The sequence below is a fragment of the Protopterus annectens genome, chromosome 1.part0 (genome assembly GCF_019279795.1).
Source record: "Protopterus annectens isolate FY-2018-M chromosome 1.part0, PAN1.0, whole genome shotgun sequence".
In the NCBI taxonomy this organism is placed as follows: domain Eukaryota; kingdom Metazoa; phylum Chordata; order Ceratodontiformes; family Protopteridae; genus Protopterus; species Protopterus annectens.
In genome coordinates, this window is record NC_056725.1 from 1,804,440,940 (window position 1) to 1,804,463,340 (window position 22,401).

Below are 22,401 nucleotides of genomic sequence, written 5' to 3' on the forward strand. Positions count from 1 at the left end.
TTCCTTACACCCTTTACCACCAAAGAACATGTTCTGAAAGTACTGCCAAAGGCCAAAACACATTCACCTTGGGATTTTACAACATACCTGGATGCTTAAAAAATGGAGCAAAACGTGCCCTTGTTGAACCTCCTCAAATAATTTAAACTAGGCTAAGCCAAAGGATTGCTCCTGAACTATGGTGCACCACAGGGGTGATGCCCTTCTACAAGGGTGGTACTACCATATACTCTTGTAACTACAGACCAATCAGCTGAAAAGCCTGACATGCAAGGCTGTGCAGTGCACCATGACTGATCTCATCAATTATATCAGAATTCTTCTTATTTGGCAAGACCCACAACAGTCTGGCTTCAAAGGAAGATCCTTCCTATTAACTCATTACATCCGAGTGATGCTTCCAGGTACATCTACGGTTAACTTCTACTGATGCCTCTAGGCATCAAATACTGCTTGTTCATATTTGCATCAATAATTTCAAAACCATGCTATGTACAAAATTTTAAAATATTTAATTTTAAAGCTTACACAATGGCAAACTCAACAGCATTATTATACAATGCCTCCTCTAAAACGTGCACGCTGATTGGCCAGCCCAACCAGCGTGCCCGTTGTAAATCCCTCAATATACTAACGAAAAGGTCCGTCGCCCGGACTTTTTCCGTTAGTATAAATCTCGCTATGTTAAAAGAGTTTAACATAGCGACACAGTTTAAAAAGCAACGCAGATCTCCGTTGCTTTTTAAAGCTGTCTCGCTATGTTAAACTCCTTTAACATAGCGACACAGTGTGTAAAAAGCAACGGAGATCTTGGGATCTCCATTGCTTTTTTTTTTTTTACCTGTCTTGCTATGTTAAATGAGTTTAACATAGCAAGACAGCTTTAAAATAAGCAACGGAGATCTCCGTTGCTTATTTTAAAGCTGTCTCGCTATGTTAAACCCATTTAACATAGCGAGACAGTAAAAAGCAACGGAGATCTTGCGTTCTCCGTTGCTTTTGCCCACAGCTCTGATGTACTGCGTAGGCATGCGCAGTACATCAGAACTGCCGCAGAACACCAGACAGCTGTGGAAGGGCAGCAAAGAGGCAATATACAATGCCATTACTTAAGAAAAGTAATTATTTCTTTTCTTAAATAATGTCATTGTATAATAGCAATAACCCACTTCTGGGTGTGGGTAATGCTGGATTTACCCACGGTTGTCGCCAACCGTGGGTAAATCCAGCATTACCCACACCCAGGCGTGGGTTATTGCTATAATATTTTACCTCTGTCTAGTGCAGGCAAATAGATATTAATTGTTTTTATGATATTAATTTATATAGATTACATTTTTCTAAATATCTCAACAACCAAGTAACAGACAGAATTCCTTAGCCTCATATATATGCTCTCAGCTGAATGAATAAAACTGTGCTGACAGTATGTGTGTAATTTGAGTGGTTGCTGAGATATTGTAAATCTACAAAATATTACAAATGTAAGTTACCATGTTTACTGTGACTTATAACATTTGGTGTAAGACCTAGAACCTAAGGAATAGTACCACTATAAAATAGTTTGTGCTGAAGAGTTTGCATTTATTATTTTTTCATAACCATTATGATTCCAGAGATATGAACATTTATTTGAAATGTGAGGGCATAATTTGATTCTGACCAAAGGCTTAGGCTCCACCCATTGGAAGTTACAGTGCAAACTTGCTGAGCTCCATTGGAGTGAATGAGTTAAATCTAGTTAACTTCTTTGAGAGGGCCACACTAACAGTTGACAGCGATAATGTTTACACAGTATTTCTTCAACTAGCCAAAACATACGACACTGTACTCCCCTTGCAGATACTTTAAGTAGCTAAATGCTTTAAATACAGACCCTTATGAAATAAGACAGAGAGCAAACTGTCTAAAAGACAGAACCCCACATTGCTCATGTGGCAAGTGCCTCAGCTGAAGGTATGAAGGTAACCAGTGAAGTATCCCAAGGATCTGTACTGGGATCAGTCTTTTTTAGCATTTACTTTTCTGATTGTTAAACTGAGAACTAGGACCTCTGGTTAACCAAGTTGGTGATAATGTCAAGACCCCCCCCCCCCCGACACCTGTACCCTTCTGAAAGAACTTACCCTAGTTAATACCTGGTGTACCAAACATGGTCTCAAATTAAATGTAGAAACTGTAGTATCATTTCACTTCAACAGTCCCTACCCTCAATACATGCTGTAAACAATAACCCACTACACTACATGAAAATGTAGTGGGGAATCTAGGTTGACAGTTCCCTCTCCTTCGATCATCATGTGGTAACTGCAGTCAGAAAATTCTTCTACTTAGCACAACTAATTGCCAAGATTATATTATCCACATCTAAAGATGCCATAATTCCCTTACATTCAGGACCGATTACACAATCCTGTAAAGTACAAAGTCCCCTTAGGGATGTATCTCACTCAATATACCAAACTAGAGAAACACCAGCAGTCTCTAACTAAGAAGATTTCAATCTTCAAGACCCTATGCTACCAAGATAAACCAGAAGCCCCATCTCTTTACTCAGAATCTTACAGACTCTTGAGAAACAATCTCTGCCTTGTCTACCACACCATTAGATAGACTATTGTCCCTGACCCCCTATATCTCCATGGTTCTAGTAGCTTAGCAAACAGCAAACCCCATGACCTAAGCATTCACCAGCAGATAAACAGAATATGATGGAGAGATGCATTTATTCTGCAGCACCACTGCCATTTGTAGAATAAGCTGCCCTGACAGGTTAAGCAGTGCAAAACATTACCAACCTTTAAAAAGAACCCAGACAACTGGATCTATACCCTCAGACTTACCCAATGAATCAACTTAGCAGGGATACAAGTCCGATGATCGATACTGGCAAGGCACTGATGGCTGGAATGTTAAATTGCCTTGAAACTCCTGTGAGTGAGAAAACTAATCGCTATTTTTCAGGTGCCAGCATTAGTAAAACCTATTTTAATACGTGAAGAAATGTGCAACAGTCCTGGAATCAAAGTACAGTTGTGTACACTTAGCATAAATGTAGATATTCGAGTGTATTCACTGTTGCAGTCATTACATTTGGGTAATCTGCTGGCAGGTTGCCCTCAGTCGGCCTGATTAACAAAGTCTTGGGTCCTGCATCAGATGCTGTCCCTTCTTCCATGACGTCAGGTCATCAGGGGTATAAAACATGCAGCTGATGCCATTACATCAGTTTTTCTTGCCCCAGATGTCAGGTGCGCCCCAAATGGGGAGCAAAAAAAAAAAAAAATATATATATATATATATATATATATATATATATATATATATATATATATATGTATATAATTTAAAACACAAAAAAAAATACCTAAAAGCAAATACACCAAAAAGGCTTTTAAGCATAGTAAAAGAAAGGAGAGGTATACTAAGAGAAAAACAGGGGGCTGGAGGGTGGGTAACCAGGACTGCAACAGTGAACCAGGACTGCAACAGTGAATACACTCGAACATCTACAGTTATGGTAAGTGTACACAGCTGTAATATGTTCTTCGTGTTTCACTGTTGCAGTCATTACATTTGGGTAGATTCCCAAAACTATGGTTGGGAGGATAGATTTATACAGCATTAGGAGCAGCTATAAGGCCCTGCAGGACAGCAGTGGGAAAGCCAGCTCTGGATTTAGAGAAGAGAGGTAAATGGTAATGTTTGGTGAACGTATAAACTGAGCTCCAGGTAGCAGCTTCTAGAATGTCTCTGGTAGGAACCCCTCTGAGAAAGGCTGCAGAAGTAGATGCAGTCCTGGTGGAATGAGATCTGATCCCCTTGGGGATAGGTTTACCATGGAGCATATAGCAGAAACAAATCCAATGGCTTATCCATTTGGAAATAGTCTGCTTTGAAATAGCCTTTCCCTCTGCCCCTGCAGCAAATGCTACCAACAGTTGTTTAGATTTTCTTAGAGAGTTTGTCCTGTTTAAGTAGAATCTAAGTTGTCTGTGTACATCCAATGAATGCAGAATCTGCTCACCCTTGTTCTGTGGATTGGGAAAGAAAGTTGGCAGATGAATGGTCTGATTAAGAGCCACACTGGATACCACCTTAGGCATGAAAGATGGAGTGGTCCTGAGAGCCACCCTGTCCGGATGAAAAATAATGATAAGGCTCCACTGCCATAAGAGCTTGCAATTCTGAAATCCTTCTAGCTGAAGCGACTGCTAAAAGGAAAGCTGTTTTCCAGGAGAGAAAGTTTAGTTTTGCAGTAGCAGCGAGCTCAAAAGGAGGAAGAGTGAGTTTTTCCAAAATAAAATTGAGGTCCCATGCAGGAGTTGGTGTTCTCCTGGGAGGTCTTAAAATTTTGGCCCCTCTGAGATGCTGCTTTAGCAGAGGATGAGAGAAGAGGGGAGGTTCTGTGTTGTAATGATAGAGCATCCACTTTCCAAACTTTTTTGTGATGAATTCTTGTGCAGAATTTGCCCAACTGATAGTTCTGGGGTGAGGCAAAAAGATCTATGTCTGTGCTCCTCCATTTGCATGTAAACATGTTGAAAACTTGTGGTTCCAGTTTCCATTCGTGTGGTTCCATAAGATTTCTGCTTAGTTCGTCTGCCAGAGTATTTAGCTTTCCTGGCAGGAATTGAGTTTGTAGTTGTATTTGATAGGTCAAGGCTGTGTTCCACAATGCCATGGATAGTCTGCAAAGGGGGTAGGAATGTGTACCCCCCTGCTTGTTTATGTACCACATAACTGTGGTTGTCCTGGATGAAGGTAGTCCTTGAAGGCTGTCAGTGCATTCTGTACAGCTAGCATCTCTTTCTGATTGATATGTAGGTGCATTTGACTTGGGCTCCATTTGCCCTGAATGCACTTTCCTGCCAGATGAGCCCCCCAAGCATAGTCTGATGTATATGTAGTTAGGGTTTAGGTGGCAGGGGGTGGTGTGAATGGCAGTCCCTTGTTTTGGTGGCAGGCCTCTGCCCACCATAGGAACTCTAGTTGCAAGCAAGGTATAATAAGAATCATTGTTTCCAGGATGTGACAATGTTGACTCCATAAACTTTGTAAGTTCCACTGAAGTCTTCTCATATGCAGTCTTGCATATGGAATTAGAAGAATGCAGGAGGCCATGAACCCCAAGGCTTGCAAAATTTGCCTTGCAGATAGCAGGGTTTTTGTGGCCACCTGTTTAAAGTAAGTCACCAATTGAATTTGCTTTTCTGGCGTAAGGTAAGTCATCTGGGCAGTTGCATTCAAGCTTGCACCCAGGAATGTAATTTTTTTGAGAGGGTACCAGTTGCGATTTCTTTTCATTTATGGTGTACTCTAGACAAGTTAGAACTCTTTTTACAAATGCCAGATGCTTTAGAAGAATGTCCTTGTTTTCTGCCTGAATTAGACAATCGTCCAGGTATGGATATATTTGAATATTTCTTTGCCTGCAAAATGCAATTACTGGTGCCAGGCACTTTGTGAAGACCCTGGGTGCAGTAGATAAGCCAAAGGGCAGTGCAGGGAACTGGTAATGCAAGTAGCCTGTTTGAAGCGGAGGTATCTTCTGCAAGATTCCCTGATTGGGATATGCAGGTAAGCCTCTTTTAAGTCTAGAGTTACCAACCAGACATCTTTGCCTAGCATAGGTAGTAACTGTTGAAGAGTCAGCATCTTGAATTTTGGAATGTCCAGAAAAGTGTTTAGAGTGGACAAATCCAGAATTGGATGCCATGATTTGTCTTTTCTGGGTACCAGGAAAAGTCTTGAATAGAAACCTTGTCCCTTTTCCTCTTCTGGTACTGGTTGTTCATGAGGGACAGAACTTGTTTCTGGGCCTCTGCCCACTGATTTGGGGGCAGATCTGGCCATCCATTTGGGATTGGTAACATGTGGAAGTGAAATCTGTATCCCTGGGATACTATATTTAAAACCCATTTGTCCTGAGTAATAAGTTGCCAGTTTTGTGCATGAAGTGCCAGTTTTCCCCCCAAAGGGGCGGCTAAAAGGTAAGTGCTTGGTGATTGTAGAGGGAAGTCATTGAGACTGTTTACCATAGGGAGGTGCCTTGCTGTTTCCAGATTTGGAGGAGGAGGCACCCCATTGTTTTGTTCTAAAAGTTCCTTGCGACTGAAACCTGGATCCTTTGGAATGTCTTGATCTGACTTGAGTGGCTCTCAAGGGGACTGGAAAGGACCAGTTCTTAGTAGGCCAGTGCCTACTAAATCTTGGAGGTTGCACTTCTAAGAAATCTTTCACAGTTTGCATAGATTTAGCTTTATCTTCCATCTTTTTTAACACTTCTTCAGCCTTATTACCAAAGAGACGGTCATGTTGTAAAGGAGCATCCAACAATTTTGCTTTAACATGGTCAAGCAGAGTTTGCTCTTTGAGCCAAGCATGACTTCTTAGCACAGATCCAGTTACAGCAGCCCTGCAAGAGGCCTCCAAGGAATCAAAACCACATTGCAAAGTATGTTTTCCAACTTGTTCAGCTGAATGTAATAAATCCTGCAAATCTTTACTTTCCACACAGTCAGAGATCAACATTATTTTCTGTTTAAGTAGTCCCATGATATGCTGTTGATATTTAAGCATATGAAATTGACAGTTTAAAGCCCTGATTGCCAAGGTTGCAGACGTGTAAACCTTCTTACCCCATCTATCCAGCGCCCTGGAATCTCTATCAGAAGGGGTAGGATTTTTAGCAGTAGAAGCCTTAATGCCCTTGGGACCCTGAGAAATGGTTTCAGGATCAGAAGTAGGATTTTTGAAAAGGAATGTGTGGGAGACAGGAACCCTGTAGTATCTGTCTGGCTTACTAGGAGCCAGAGGCAGAGAATCAGGAGACATACTAGATTCTGAAAAAATATCATCAACAATGTCTAGAACAGGAGGTATAGCCAAAGGCCTATGCTGAGGAAGAAGAAGAAAATCCCTAAGTCTCTTTTTAGATTCAAACAAATCCTGACTTTCCCAGTGGAAATGTTCCCTTAAGGTATGTAAAGTTTCTCCAAAAGAGAAATCCTCAGGGGGAGAAGCAGAAGGAATGGAATCTTCCACGTCAGAGTCCTCATTAGTAGGTACAGATAAATCCTGTTCAGTAGAAGAATCAGAAGAAATAGAATCCTGATCAGAAGATTCATAATCAATGTCTTGCCTAGGCCTCTTAGCAGGAGGGGGTTGGCTACCCCTGATCAAGGTAATTAAATCTTCAGCAATTTTAATAATTTGTTTTTTAGGCATAGGGGCCTGCACACGTGGCCCAAGCATAGTTTTTTTAGACATAGAAGTAGATTTTGGCCTTAGTTTTGAAGATGGCACCGGTTTAATATACAAATCTTTAGGCCTGAAAACACCCTCAGAAGCCGGTGCTTGCACAGTGACTCCAGACCCATCTAAGGTAGAGACATCCGTGAGTTCAATACTTAAAGCATCTTGCGGCACACCGGACTCCGAATGGGTCTCAGTAGAGGCCTGCAAATCAAAAGTAGCGGGCATCAGGGGCTGCAAAAGTTCCTCACTGAGTACCGGCGAACTAGTGACTGGCTTAGGAGAAGCATCGTCGTCAGTTTTGGACCTCAACGGCCTGTCTCTGTCTTTTTCTTTGTGTTTTTTAGGTATTCTGGTAGTCGGATTGCTAATGGACGTCATTTCTGGATAGTTAAATCGTGAGCCAAAATACTTGAGGCAAAAATGAACCAACGTTTAATAGTGCGTTGATTAAATCTAGCACAAAACCCACAACAAGGTATGTTATGATCAGGGCCTAGGCAAGGAATACAGTACAAATGAAAATCATTATGAGGTATTTTCTTCCCACAAGTAATGTAATTATTAACTTTTACTAAAATGTTTCCCCAACGGGGTACTTAGCTTTTAGTTGAAGACTTCGGTTCTGAAACTCGAAAACAAAAATTTCAGGGGTCGGCCGATCGACACTTGCGAACTGTTTCTGCTTCGAGCACCGCGCAGCAAGAAAGACTGATGTAATGGCATTGGCTGCATGTTTTATACCCCTGATGTCCTGACGTCATGGAAGAAGGGACAGCAACCGACACAGGACCCAAGACTTTGTTAATCAGGCCGACTTGAGGGCAATCTGCCAGCAGATTACCCAAATGTAATGACTGCAACAGTGAAACACGAAAAACATCTTGTACTGCTCACAGAGGCATAATATTTTATTTATTTTGAAAACACTTGAGCAATAATGCAAATTAAATAACTGAAGAAAATTCTCAGATGCATTTTGGCTTACCTTTAATGAGTCTGCTGCAGATAACTCCCCATTTCATTATGGGAGTCATGCAAGACAAGTTCATGTGTTTTCTTTACATGCAGTCCCCACCTCTGCAGCTGCAGTCTGATGATGGAGCAATATGTATGAAGAAACAGGGGCTGGCCAGCAAAGATGTAGTGTGATAATGTGCAAAGACTACTTTCACTTTAATGTGAACAGCTTTAATGAAAAAAGGAATGTGAAAAAGAGGAACACACAATAGTTGCACAATGTCTCAACTTAACATTTTTGATCTATTAAGGCATGAACAGCTTTTTAAAAAGTTCACACAACTGAATAATGCATTATAGTAGTACAAGGTACTACACATGCTTTTTTATGAAAATAAAATGAATAAAAAGGCTTGGTTGCAATTTCATTAGATAGCAAATGCTTAAGGAATTGCTTATTTTAAACGCCACATTTTTGAGTTTGTAAAAAAAACATTTAATATCTACGGTTGACTGCTGTTATTCTGGACTCTGTTTTACTGAACCAAAGGAAAAAAAAAGAATGGTAAATACTGTACTTTACAATCAATCTCAGTGCTATAAAATATATTTTAAAAGATCAGCCCATCTGCAAGGTATCCTAACTTCTTTATAGGGATTCTTGCAGATTTATGGCTTTCTATTGCCAAGACACATACTGAATGAACTTAAATGTTTGCCTTGGATTCATGATAGCACCCTTCACTAGAACTACATTTGTGATATACAGTACATAATTCACCTAAAACCTCTTACAAATTATCCAAACCATTACATTAAAAATGTTGACTTCGGACAAAGAAACTTATCTGAACAGCTTTTAGTTATACTCCTTCCACAGAAGGCATACATGTCTGGGACAAAACTGTTTAACTATTCTGAGTAAGCAGATTATTTTAAAACAAGTCTTTGCAGTCAAGTTCAGTGCCAAAGTCTGTTATCGGCAACATGGGAAACAGCAGCAAAAAATCTGCCGGCAAGGATTCTTCTTTTTGTATTCAGCAGCTTTCTTTATTTGGGTTTTTGCTTCACCTACATAAGCCTGTGTTTTAAGTACATTATTCTCAATGATGTTCAGGGTCTCTGCTTGTTCCTCCACCAAGATAGCCATTTGGAGAAAAAGTTCATGCACTTCACGAATGCGGGTCTCCAGTTTCAGCAGTTCCTTATGCCGAGTCTCAATCTCTGTCATTGCTGATCGTGCAACTTTGACATCAGAAAGCAGGTTCTCTGAGAAAACATCCCATTTGCCTTGCTCTATCATATCTTCAATCTGATTGACAGACACATCCTTCCCCATGATATCAAGCTGTCTTTGAATTCGAATTTTGCAATTTTCCCTTTGGTTCATCTCTGCTTCATTGTACTCAAACATAGCCTCTTGGAAGGCTTTTGTGAGTGTAAAAAAATGTGACTTTACAATGCGGGTGATGGCAGCATTAGGCCCATACTTTTCTTCAGCTTCCTCTACAAAGAGCTTCATCTTCTGCAGACGTTTATGAATTGCCTCCCCTCTTATCTTGATATCTTTAGCAATGCTATTAGTGTCCCGCTTAATGCTGCTAAGGCGACGCATTGAGGTGAGAAAGCGGGTGTTTTGCTTTCCAAGCCGCTTGACATCTAGCTTCAACAAATGGTTATCTTCTCGTATTTGTTGGACTTCTTTATACAAATACTCCAACAGGGCATCATTTTCAAATACGACAAATGCTTCTTGGAGATCATCAGTTTCTGCTGTTGGTTCTTCGTCTTCACTTTCATTCTCCTTGAATGCATCAACAAGTTCATTTAGTCGGTCCTTCATGTTGTCTACAATAGATTAAAAACACCAGTTTATATAACTGCACATATTGATACAAATCATTATCTAAATCATTACCTTAAGTATGAACTGCAGGTTTAGTATGAGCGTCCAAATGCAGAATGTTCTCTAAAATAAAAAAACAAAACATTCAATAGCCAATATCTGGTCTGGTTTTCAATAAAATCCAGAGGTCGATGTCCTTCAGTAATGTTGCACTAGATTGTTTTAATTTGCACACAAAGATCTTTAACAATAAAGAATGCAGTGCAGATATTCTTATAATGTTTGCATCATACAATAATCTATCAATGTCAGCAACTGATAAACATTCGTAAATAAATAGTTGGCTATATTTTTTTAAATCGTTTAACCATCTTGTGATATGTTGCGTATGCTTTCTTATCCCTTTTCTATTACAGTGCAATTTACAAGACATATCAGGAAGTACTGCATATTCTGTTAGGCAAATGACACATCCACTTATTCCGTTAAGGGTACCATCAGTACTGTGATCTCATTGTTGCTAGGAAATAGCCATTTAGTAGCCGCAAGGACATTATGCATGAGTTCACAGTGCTAATAATAAAGGAAAGAAGGATATGTTAGGAGTTGAACAAAGAATTTTTCTAAACTTATGATGTAAATTTACACTACAGATGTTATGATTAGCAAAAGGAAAAACAATTAAAAAGCTTTTTAACTGAGTATTTAACATCAGCAAGTCTTTCTCTCACTTTAGATTCTTATTCATAAGGCATATTACATATTTATTCACATCTATTACGGTTTCTTATTTATTTGTGACAACAGGTGCAGTTTAAATATGCCAGCTGTTTTGTTTTCAAGAGTTCATTAATTCTGTAAAGAATTATGAAGTATGGAGAAATGAAGGAAAGTGTTAACCTTGGGGGTATACAGTGTCAGTGTTATTTTTGCAAAGACGTGTAGACTGTAGTAGATTAATTTATGACAAGTAGACACAAGGCCAGCTCCACGGCACAAAGGAATAAAGCTCTGACCACGCCATGGGTGACTTGAGCTCACTTAGCAGATTGGGTGCCTGTAGGAATTGGCCAGAGAAGACAGGAGTGAGAGGCTGCTGCCAGCTCACCCATCCGCCAGGTGGAGGTGGGGGTGAGGGATGTGATTCTGGCTCTAGTGGGACAACTAGATGTTACACCCAGCAGAGACTGCCTACTGAGCCTCTCACTGTCACAGTGCATTGCACTGTAAGCCAAAAGGCTCTCTACCTATGGAGATAAGTTTTCTCCTAAGATGACAGCAATAGTGCATCTTGGAAGATCTTCAGAGGGAGAACGGGGTGTTCCCCAGAGGTAAAGGGTAGACCACTGCACAGGACCAGCAAGCAGGCCTGCTCCCTTCCACCAGACTCTCATGGGGGAATGAAGGACTAATCAAAATTCCTGTTCAGGAGTGAATGAGCCATAGGGCTCTCACAAAGCCTGAGAAAGCCCAATAAGCATGGCAATTTTTATACAGTCCTAATGAAAATGTTTCAGACAAAAAGGGACTGAAATTGACTTTTTGCTTGCAAATGAACTGCAAAATTGAAATATCACTCTGAATGATACTACTTTAATAACAGCATTCCTATGATGCACAAGAACCCAACTAGGATGAGAAGTCCAGAAAATAACCACGCTGTATTAGGACTGCCTCTAGAAAAGTAAGGAAAGTAATATTCTTCCACACATGGGAGGTTCTAGATTGAATACTCCCAAAACACAAAAGCAGAGTTGCAACTGTGTCCACTGCTAAATTTTTTACCAAAACCACCATGTAAGACTAGCCCTCTTCTAGGCTGGAAAATAATCCATCCAACCCACTCATTATCAAAACAAACCTATAACTACAATAGAAACACAGTCAAAGCAGTTACTAGCTGTGGTCACAAACTTGCAGTGGAATTAAGAAGCACAGAAATTACTATACGTACTTCCAAGAATTTGCAAATATTGTTTTTGAAGTCAATCAAGTCTTAGCTTTTCTTATTCAGTGACAGAATAAAGGATGCTTTCCCCCTTTGTCAAGTAACAGGAAGCAGCAAATGTTCAGCTTAAGAATTCACTCCATCAGAGAACTAAAGAGCCGTGAGGTTTCAGGTATGTGATTCAGTACTCACAGTGCCATTTAATAATGTGTGCCTTGCTGCTGGCTTAGTTCACAACCACCACATTTTTATTTATTTAAAATTTATTAACTGGAAAACTCAGACTTGGAATCAACCAATTTTCAGCGGAGGCACGGGGAGAAATGCTCCAGATGCATGTTTTTGTAATGTGGGAGGAAACTGGAGTATCTGGAGAAAACCCAAAAGAATGCAGGGAGGACATGCAGACTCTGCACAGAAAGCACCCCAGCCGAGAATCGAACCAGAGAACCTCTTGCTCTGAGGCAACAACATTAACTCTTGCACCACTGCACCGTCTGTATAAAGCAGCAAGATAACAGAAGGGAGTCCCCAGTTTTCAAAAAACATTCAAAGACTATATTCATATGAAGATAAACATTTCAGTGCATCTGACTGAAGTGCTACTCAGTTAAACTATTATCCAGTGGTAACGTTTTTGAACAGCAAAAATAATGTGAATGAGGATGTGAGCCTTACACATCGTCAGCTTATTGAAAAGGTGTCCCTACAGTACTGAGGTTTTTGCTTTCGTCTGACTAAAGCCCCTGATGCGTTACTAAAGTCACATCAGTGTTCTGTTACTTTATTCTTTTTTTTTCTTTCCTTTTTTATTTTTTAGCTCTGTGCTTTAAGAAAAGGGCCTCATTCATAATGGCTAGCATTGAATTTTGGGAGGGGATGGTACAAAAACAGTCACAATCTGACAACTACATCTATTGCATTAGGTATGAGTTCCAGACATTTAAAATGTAAAGTAACAGAGAAAAAAATGTAAGCTCCCCTGATCCATATTGGACATATACAGGTGATATGAAGCCAGGAAGAGGAACTGAGGCAGCAAGGAATGGGTTAGTGGAAAAGATGGTGCTCCTAAGGACAGTGCTGAACCCATGAGTAATCCATCTGTGGAGGGCAACGATGGAGAAAATGCTCAAAATACTGCAGGCTGTCACCTGAAAATGGAGAGTAATCAACAGGAGATGCTAGCATCCATTGAATCAGATATGAACCACATGCAGGACAAGCTGAATCTGCAAAAAGGCAGTATGAAAACCCAAGGGCAACAAGTTCATCAGTTAAAAGATGAGATGGCCAGACTGACCTCAAAAACAGAAAAAGAAGAGGGAACATCAGACAGAACTGTGCATCCAAAAAGCTGGCTGATTCGGACCTGCATGGCTTTACTGGGAGAAACAGAATCTACTTGTTTGGAAGAAAGTGACCTAATGCACTTAAAGCATGCCAGATGATCTACAACCTACATTCTTACACAGCACAATACTGACTGTTAAATAATGCTTACCTGCTGCATAGCATAAAACTGGAAGAGTTTAAATCAAGGATTTAATAGGACTATTACAAAACTCTTTAAAAAATGAACAGCATATGGGGAGGTACATAGGGAGCTGAAAAAAAGATGGTGCTTGATATGATTACTTAGCCAGTGGCACTGATGGTGATCGTACAAGGGTGGAGGAGGAGGAGGAAGAAAGTGGTTCCGCATCTGAGGCATGGAAATTAAAGTATCAGCTGAAGACTGCAGCCACAATCCCAGTATCTGCCCTGCAGCAAGGTGTCAGAGAGGCAGAAGTGAATGAGAAAGTCAATCAGCAACCCAGGAAATGGAATGGTCAGCCAACAGGTGGAGGAGGAGGGATAACGTGAGAAAGCAAAGTTTATCAAAGACCTCCCTACCAAAATCCAAGATCATCAACAGAAAGAAGGACCCAGTGGTCTGGTTAAACAGATGCATGAAGAAAAGGGAAGGGAGCAAAGTGGTGCTGCGACAAACAGAAAAGTATATATGAAGCTGGAGTGGTTGCAAAGATGGTGCTGCTTCAGTTTATAGCCCATTGAAACAAAGGCCATAGAAGCAGGGAGGAGCATACTCCCACAAGATGGGCCAATGTCTTAAGTTCAAGCACCAGCAAGGAAGGCACTCCAGAGGACAGCTGACGGGTCCTTATTAAAGAGCGAAAGGAGAGGCATAGAAATACAGAATGTACTAGTGAGCAGCCACAGGAGTGAACCTTTGATGTGGCAGGTGGGGCTGAATACAGTAGGGAGGAACAGTACTGCTGCAGTACTCTGTGGGACTGGACAGCACAGGATGTCTCTGTGTAGAGAGAGAGGGAAGCAGCAGTATCAACCCCCTTAACTTTAGGAGGAGGAGGTATGTGCTATGTCAATAAATACATTTACAAGCAGAGATGAAGATGCTTACTTCAAAAATAGATGGTCTTGAAAACAAATAAAGGAGGAGGAATACTAGGCCAACTGATCAATAACTGTACAGTAAAGAAGATGTACCATGGCAGACTTTCAGTTTAAAAAGGGGTGCCCCATTTGGCGGATGTGTTATTTTACATGGATGGGGAGAGGCTGCGATCCTTCACTGCATTATGGACTGAGTGTATTATGGAAAAGAATGGCTTAGCAGAACTTGTTTTACTGACCTTTCTTTTCTTTAAGGGGAGTCACAGCCACTAATAAAGTATGATAAATATCAAGCTGAAGTTAATATTTGGAATCTGAAACAAAAGGTGGACTTTTGGTACATCAGAAGATAATGTGCCTGAAATGTTCCTTATATTATCTTTTACTGGGGGCTATTAAAGCAACTGTAGCTTATAATTTTGATAGCTATATAACTGCATAAGATGAAAAACTGATGACGTGCAGCAATGTACCAGATCTGTTCTTTTATTCTTTAGAGAGATATGTGAAATATGTGTTGTTTCCGTTGTTGGAGGGTATATATGGGGTGAATGTTGCTCTTTTACTTAGGAGAATATTCACATGCTCCATTATTTGAGGGTATATATGGGGTGAATGTTGCTCTTTTACTTAGGAGGATATTCAAATGCTGAGATCACAAAACATTGTCGGAATAAGTCAAGCATAGGACATACCACAGGAATGTGTGGGAGAAATTAACAGACTGCTTCTGAATGTGGGATCTCTGTGAGCAGCTGGTGTGACACACTCAGGGCAGCACTGCAGCTCTAACAGCCAGGAACAGATCTGTGGTAGGCCAAGGAGTTCATCTTGATCCAGCCAGAGCAAGGAAGATAGGAGTGGAGCCAACAGGCAGAGTTCAGGTAGGGAGAAGTTCAGGAAATCAAGCTAAGTATCATTTCATGGAATGTGGGCAGGGTATGTAACTTGGTGAAGAGATGCAAAATCTTGAGTAAATTAATTAGGGAAGGAGGGGGATATTACCATGCTGCAACAAATTAACCCAAGGAAGAATGAAGCTCTGAAGATAGTAGTTCTAGCAGGTGGTAGGATGGAATACAGTCCCGGGAGAAGGAAGAGAAATGCATCGATGATGGAAAGAAAAGAGATAAACATTACTTTAGGTTTAAATTGATGGCAGATGGATAATTGTACAGACTAAGTAAGGTGAGGCAGAAGAGGTGAAAGTTGCAATGCATCTAGATGCCAAATGAAGATAATCCAATCTTTTTTTAAAGAATTTTACAAAGTGTGGCAGCATGAGACATCGCAGTTTGACAGGGAGCTAACAGCCAGAGATTTTATTGTTATTCTCTGCCCAGAGTTAGATTGTAAGTATGGGAAACAGGAGATGAAGGAAAGTGCTATAGAGAGAGTGAGCAAATAGGAACAGGGAAAAGGCTGGCAGGATGTGTGCTACAAGAAATGGAGTCCACATTTACGAGGGGCCCTCATCTGTAAGCAAGCAGGTTGGACAGCTTTTTGATTAGAGGAGAGACTAGTATGCAGTGTATTGAGAAAGGTACCAGATCATGTATGTATCAGACAGATAAGGCTAGATAGTGGAGGTGGAAGCCATGTTGTAGGGTGTATCAGGGTCAGAAAGGAAGAGGGCAGAGAAATAACTGAGGATTTCTTTCTTAAAATGGGAAGAGAAGTAACAAATGGTGGGATGCAGTAAAAATGCACTATAAAAATAGAGAGAGAGAGGATAAAGGCTAAAGGAGGACAGATACAGGAAGATGGACAAGTTAATAGCATGTACTGGAGAAACGGAAATCACTATAATGTAAATGAGTATAATGAGTGGGCAAGCCTTTTGATGGGATAAATAAATTGGGAAAAATCTGGGAAATGTTTAGCAATCAAACTGAAGGAAAGGAGACTGAAGAGCTTCATTCCAGGGTTAAGGGGAAGTGCAAGAGAGACCCCTGTGGACAGAGAATGCAATAATGAGGCTATATGGGAATTCTACCATATGTTGTATAGGTAAAGTTGGCTGACTAGAGTAGACATGGTGGCAGACACAGCAGAGGAAAGTAGGTGGCAGGGTAGGAAACTGAATGGGAAAGTAGAGAAAGAACAGTGGGACGAGGCAGGAGTGATATATTTTTTTGATATCAGGAAAGGTTTCAGTAATTAGAGTGACCCTTTTTGTTTAAATTGTTTTAAGAAATTGGTGTGGAAGTCAAATTTAAAACAGGAATTAAAGCCTTACACAATTCACCTAAGGTGAGACTCTTGGTACTACCACAGAAAGTGAGGGTCTTTCTGGATTCATCTCCCTGTAGACGGATGACGTTCAGGATATTTGCAGATTACTGCATGTACAGGCAACAGGTTGGACTTGGTAGTGCAGGGAGTATGGGATACCTGAAGATTTTAAGTTGATCTCTGGCTTGAAATGTATTTGGGACAAAGTACAGTTAAGTGGAGGGAAAGTAGTAGGGAGGATTAGAGAAAGAACTACCTGGAAGGAAGGAGGGGGTTAAATATTTAGGTATACATGTGGGAAGAGAGCACAGCAAACTGGTATAGGCTAATTATTCTGAATTTTTAAAGCAGATATCTAATTTACTGTACAGATGGATGCAGGAGGTTAGTATGATGGTGGGAAAAATCAACAATACAAATGTATTTATTTTATTTTATATTTGTTGACCGGGTTTGTCTGGGCTACAAATGCCCATTTTCAGTGGAGGCCCGAGGAGAAAAGCTCCAACAGAAAATAGAACTTTTACATATTGAATACATATAAGGATTTTAAAGCTGTTTAGGCAATTACCAATGGGTGAGAAAGACAGGTGGCTCAAAAAGATCCAGGCCTGTGGGATACATTTGTATAGAGCAGTAAAGGCTGTAGGACAGTGGACAAAAAAAAAGAATACAACTTGGACACAGATATGGGACAGAGTTACCAGATTTCCAGTTATGTGCTGTAGCTGCATCTACCTCATGTTTGTTGAAGAACTATCTTGAGGTTGAAGAGAAAGCAAAACAGGAAACAGTGGTGGGCTAAGCACTTCAAGATTTAGGCAAAGTGCTGAAGAATGTGGTGTGTTTATGGTGCATCCCTTAGGGAGACATTTAATAGGTATGTCTGTAACAATTCAGAAATAAGAATTGAAGGGAGGATTGTGAATTGGATAACTGGAAAGAAAAGGGCAGGAGTTGAACTGGTGCTTTTCTTAGACAGAGAGAAGATAAAAACAACAAAGGTGTTCACTAAGTCCAGTCCTAGAAGACAGCCAAAAATGAAGTAAAATGAAAAGGGTAGGACCACCAAGGCTCTAAAATCCAGTTTATTCCAATGGTAAAACAAATGGATAAGCGCTTTCACGTGGAATAACAATGCTTCATCAGATCTCAATAGAAAATAAAGCACTCAGTTTAAATAGCATCACAAAACACTAATTAAAACCAATTAATATAAATTAAAACTCAAACACATCATTAAACAATTACTATGTAAATGATTATTATGCAAGACACTTTCTTAAAGGTCCGTGTCTCTAACACAGGTCTAATGCTCACATAACTATTAAGCCCTGGATATATGTGCGCTCGTAGCATGAATATCCATTTAAGTTCAACAGATTCCAAATAGTTATTCCCATTATCTCCCCTCGGAGTCTCAAGTACCAGTTGTAACACCTTAAAACTAAAGTTGTTATTAAATTCAGTGATATGTTTAGACAAGGCATTTTGTGTACTAAAATTCCTGATATCATATAAGTGATTGTAAATTCTATATCTCAGTCTTCTGGAAGTTTGCCAACATAAAAACACAGCAGTTGCATTTGGCTAGATATACTAGATTACTACTCTCACAGGTAGCATGGAATCTGGGGAAAAATTTAAAATTCAAAGTGGGATGATTATAAAGTTGAGTTACAGCTATAGCTCTACACATATTACATTGCTTGTAGGGGAAAGTGCCAAATCTCAAGCTCTTATCTTGTTTAATACACTTGTTTTTACATAAATGTTTTAAATTCAGATTGTTTTATATATAAAGATCAGTGCAGTCCCTACTATGTTAGCTGTGGCTGGATCTATGATTAGAACGTGTCAGTTACATCTGATGGTATCTGACATAACTTCTTATCATTGGCATATTTAGTCATGAAACTAACCTTCCTATCTTTGTACTGTTTGATGTTCCTAGATCAATATGACGAATTTGATAAATAAGAATTGAAGGGAGGATTGTGAATTGGAGGAATGGAAAGAAAAGGGCATGAGTTGAACTAATGCTTTTCTTAGACAGAGAGAAGATGGTAGGAAGCAGAATATTTATGAAGTTGGCCAAGTATAAGGAGTTATTTTGTTTTCAGACTAGGATACTTACAATTTGAACACAAACACCATGGTGAAGACCTGCTTATTTAGGGTGCATTAAAAACAATTGAGGATGATAGAATAGCTAGGGAGAACAAAGGGGAAATGGAGAAGAAACGTGAAGACTAAGTATGTGAAGGATTTATATAAGATTTAATTTTAGTAAGCAAAACCAGGCAGTGGAAAGGCTGAGATACAGGTAGGGCATAATGGAGGGGGATATAGTCATCTAAGATAAAATGGTGGGATTTTGAGAACAGCAGCTAGGTCAAAAACCATACCAGCAGTTTGGGGTCACTATACGAGATGGAAGCACAGGTGGTCCAGGACCCCGCTACAGTTACACAGAACATGGAAAGTAAGAGGAGGTCACTGTTGGAGATGTGGAGGTGTAGAACAGGAAGTGTACACATGGTTTAGGAATGTATAAAGGCTTGGTACATCTTGGACAAGTGTGTGAAGGAATAGAATAGGAGGAAATTTATGGTAAGGAGATGCCCCAAATGTTTGTCCTGGTAGAGATTGGATGAGAATAGAAAAGATGCATGGAAGAAGAAAATGTTCAGTTACTGCTTTTAAGCAGGTGGGTGAGACATCTCTGTTAAAAGCAGGAAGGGGAGACATGGCAGCAAGGCGAGATGTTGAATCTTAGCATAAACAAAATGATAACTTTGGCAAAGGGTAACAACAGTGAGTAAAGAAAAGGAATGAAGTTTTAGAGGAAGTTAGAATGAAATACCTAAAAGGATAAATTTAAGGTTGGAAATATCTTTGTACTGGGGACGGGAGTGGGTGGGTGGGAATGAAAAGTAAAGAGAGAAAGATTAAAGGAAAACAATGAAAAGAGTTCATCAGTGTTTATGGGAATGGATGGACAAGCCTGCAATATGAAGCAGTAGGTAGGGAGGAATAATTACTGCAGAAAACCTGCTACAGCTGCTAGATCCTGGTACATAAGGTTGTAGTTCAGTGAAATGGATCAGATGGACATGGGATTTTATATACGAATTGGATCTTGTTGGAGCAAGAAGAAAGGTACAGCACAATGAAGTGGAGACAAGCTTAGTCTGGTGAGAAAGGCATAGATCTCAAGTATAATGTTCTAGACTTCCACTCTGGAAGCAGAAGACAAAATAAATATCTTATTAACCAATTTAACTTGCTACATGCAGCATGAATATTTATCAGATGCATTAAAGAAATGTACAAACTCAAAGTCTGTAGTCTTTGAAGTGTTTGTGATGCTATATGTAGCAATCGTCATTCATGTGGAATTAAAGACTTACTGCATTTTAGTAACTATGACCAAGTTAGCCAAGATGAGCAAAGCCCTTTTTTATGGGTGGCCTAGGGACAAACTTCACTGAATAATACAGGATAGCCATTATCTGCACATGACAGTCTCAACACTGAAGTTGGCACAAATAGTATACAAGTATAAAGGCTATGAACTTCTTCCTGCAGTCTTATGTTTGATGCACACAGCCTCCACCTGCTTAATGTGCAACTCTAAGTCACTTAAGCAGACAGTACTCACGGGCCACATTGATAAAAAGGCCTCATGGATTTATCATTTGATAAAATAAAAACTATAATTAAGAAATCACATAACTTATCCTAAGCCTGAGACATAAAACAAGGTCAACATAGAGCATGCGGTGGCACAACAGAGGATCATAGGATTCAAGGAAGTTGCTAGGCTAATGGCCATAGGGCCTTTACAAGGCTATCCAAGTTCTACCCTTACTTCCACGATCAGCACCTATTGCACCTGTCCAAGAGTGATACAGGTGGAACTCCCAGGGTAAATTTATGGTTACCCATCAAATCTTCCGGACTGCGTTTCAAGAGGACCAATGAGGTTCTCTGTTTGACATGAAGTGGGAATCTGGTTCCAAAGGTGTGAAAACCTCTGGGAGACAAATCTGTCCCTCCAGCAGGTTCTATTAATGTCACATACCAGGTTAAGGTCTTTAGAGTGAGTAACCTGTGTACCATTTGACTTAGGGATATGCAGCATTTCCAGTACAGCAGGGTCAGACATTGCCTTGTATGCAAGGCAGAGATCACATCTGAGTAGTCTGTATGAAACAGAATAACATGACAGTGATTTCAGGTGATCCACGTAGGACAGATGCTGAAGACCTTGAATTTTCCTTGTGAGGACCCTTTGTGGTCTCTCCAATTGCTGCAGGTGCTTGGAAAGGTACCTACCAAAAGGGGCATTGTACTCAATTATTGGCCTGATGAGGGAAGAGTACAGGGAGGTTATAACTTCTTTTTTCCAGAAGCAATGCCCCTACTTATGAGATGAGCAAGATAGAATGCCCTTCTTACCACTGTGGAGACATGGTGGTCTAAGGTAAGCTTGCTGTCAACCTCTGTGCCCAGGTTTCTCAAACCTGTGTGCTTACTTAAGATGTTGTTATTGATGTGGTAGTTTAGCAGGAACATCACTCTTACCGAAAAGGATAATACAGTTTTTGCATTGAGTTTAAGGCCATGACTTTGACACCAATCATTTGCTTGTGTAAGGCCCTTTTGTAGGATGTTGACATCATTTGGGGATTATATGACTGCTCCCAGTTTGCAGTCATCAGCAAACTGTTAGCCACAGACCTTTAGTTTTTGCTTGTACTTAGGAGAAATAGATTCTGAACACTAGAGGTCGCAGGATTGATTCCTGTTTACAGGTCTGCTATAGGAGGTGGATTCCCCTATTTTGACTATGTGGGTACTGTCAGTGAGCCAGTTAGCGACCCATCTAACAATATAAGGGTTGATACCTAGCTGGGTGAGTTTGTCAATGATGCCTGAGTGGGAGATGGTGTCAAATGCCTTGGCCAAGCCTAGGTAACTGTATGCACAGATTTCCCCTCGTCTAGGGCCTTGATGACTGTCTCAAAGAAGTCCACCAGGTTTAACAGGCATGATCTCCATTTGACAAATCCAAACGGAGTAGGGCCAAGTGTTTGGGGAGGCATCAGTATAGAAGATAAACTTTGTGAGGAATTACTTCATTCCTCCTAAGTTAGGCAAGAATACTAGAACTATTGTTGCAGACACAGAGAAGACAATCCAGATTTGGGACTGGACTCTCTGTCTTTTCAGATCCCAAACACGACTCACTTTGGAGCAGGCACAGTTACTTATTGATCTAGGAGTAAGAACTTTAGGTGAGCTGTTAGGGTCCCTGCAGTCAGTGGAGCAAACAAGTCATCAGATGGTAGGAGTTGAGAACAGACCTACTTGCTGCATCTGCCACAATGATAACTCACTCCCTCAGTACTATTACAATGTCTCCTAAAAGACTTTATTGTGATTAACTTTGTAAACAGATCTTTCTCCTCTTCTTGACAATTGTAAATGGTACCTGCGATAGCCTCTCTACCCCAGGCCAGTAATCAAGGAACCTCAATCCTCACCACTGACACTGGTGAGAGACGGTCATTAAAAATAGGAATGGATTTATGCAGTATTTTCAAATACAGCTCTCTGTCAGACACAATTTCCCCCAAGCGCACACAGAGAAGACAATCCAGATTTGGGACTGGACTCTCTGTCTTTTCAGATCCCAAACACGACTCACTTTGGAGCACTGTGTCCAGTT

The 22,401-nt window shown here is 40.3% G+C and overlaps 1 protein-coding gene across 9 annotated transcripts in view; it reads right to left on the bottom strand.

Annotated features, from left to right (window-relative positions):
• Window positions 1-8,697: 8,697 nt before the first annotated feature.
• The window catches only part of STX11 (syntaxin 11), a 1,126,953-nt gene continuing 1,113,249 nt past the window's right edge, over window positions 8,698-22,401 (bottom strand). For all 9 annotated transcript variants that reach the window (XM_044069646.1, XM_044069655.1, XM_044069651.1 and 6 more), the window contains one exon: window positions 8,698-10,065. In XM_044069646.1, the coding sequence (XP_043925581.1) occupies window positions 9,194-10,060 (867 nt within the window). In that variant the 5' untranslated portion in view covers window positions 10,061-10,065 and the 3' untranslated portion in view covers window positions 8,698-9,193. The remainder of the gene's footprint in view (window positions 10,066-22,401) is intronic.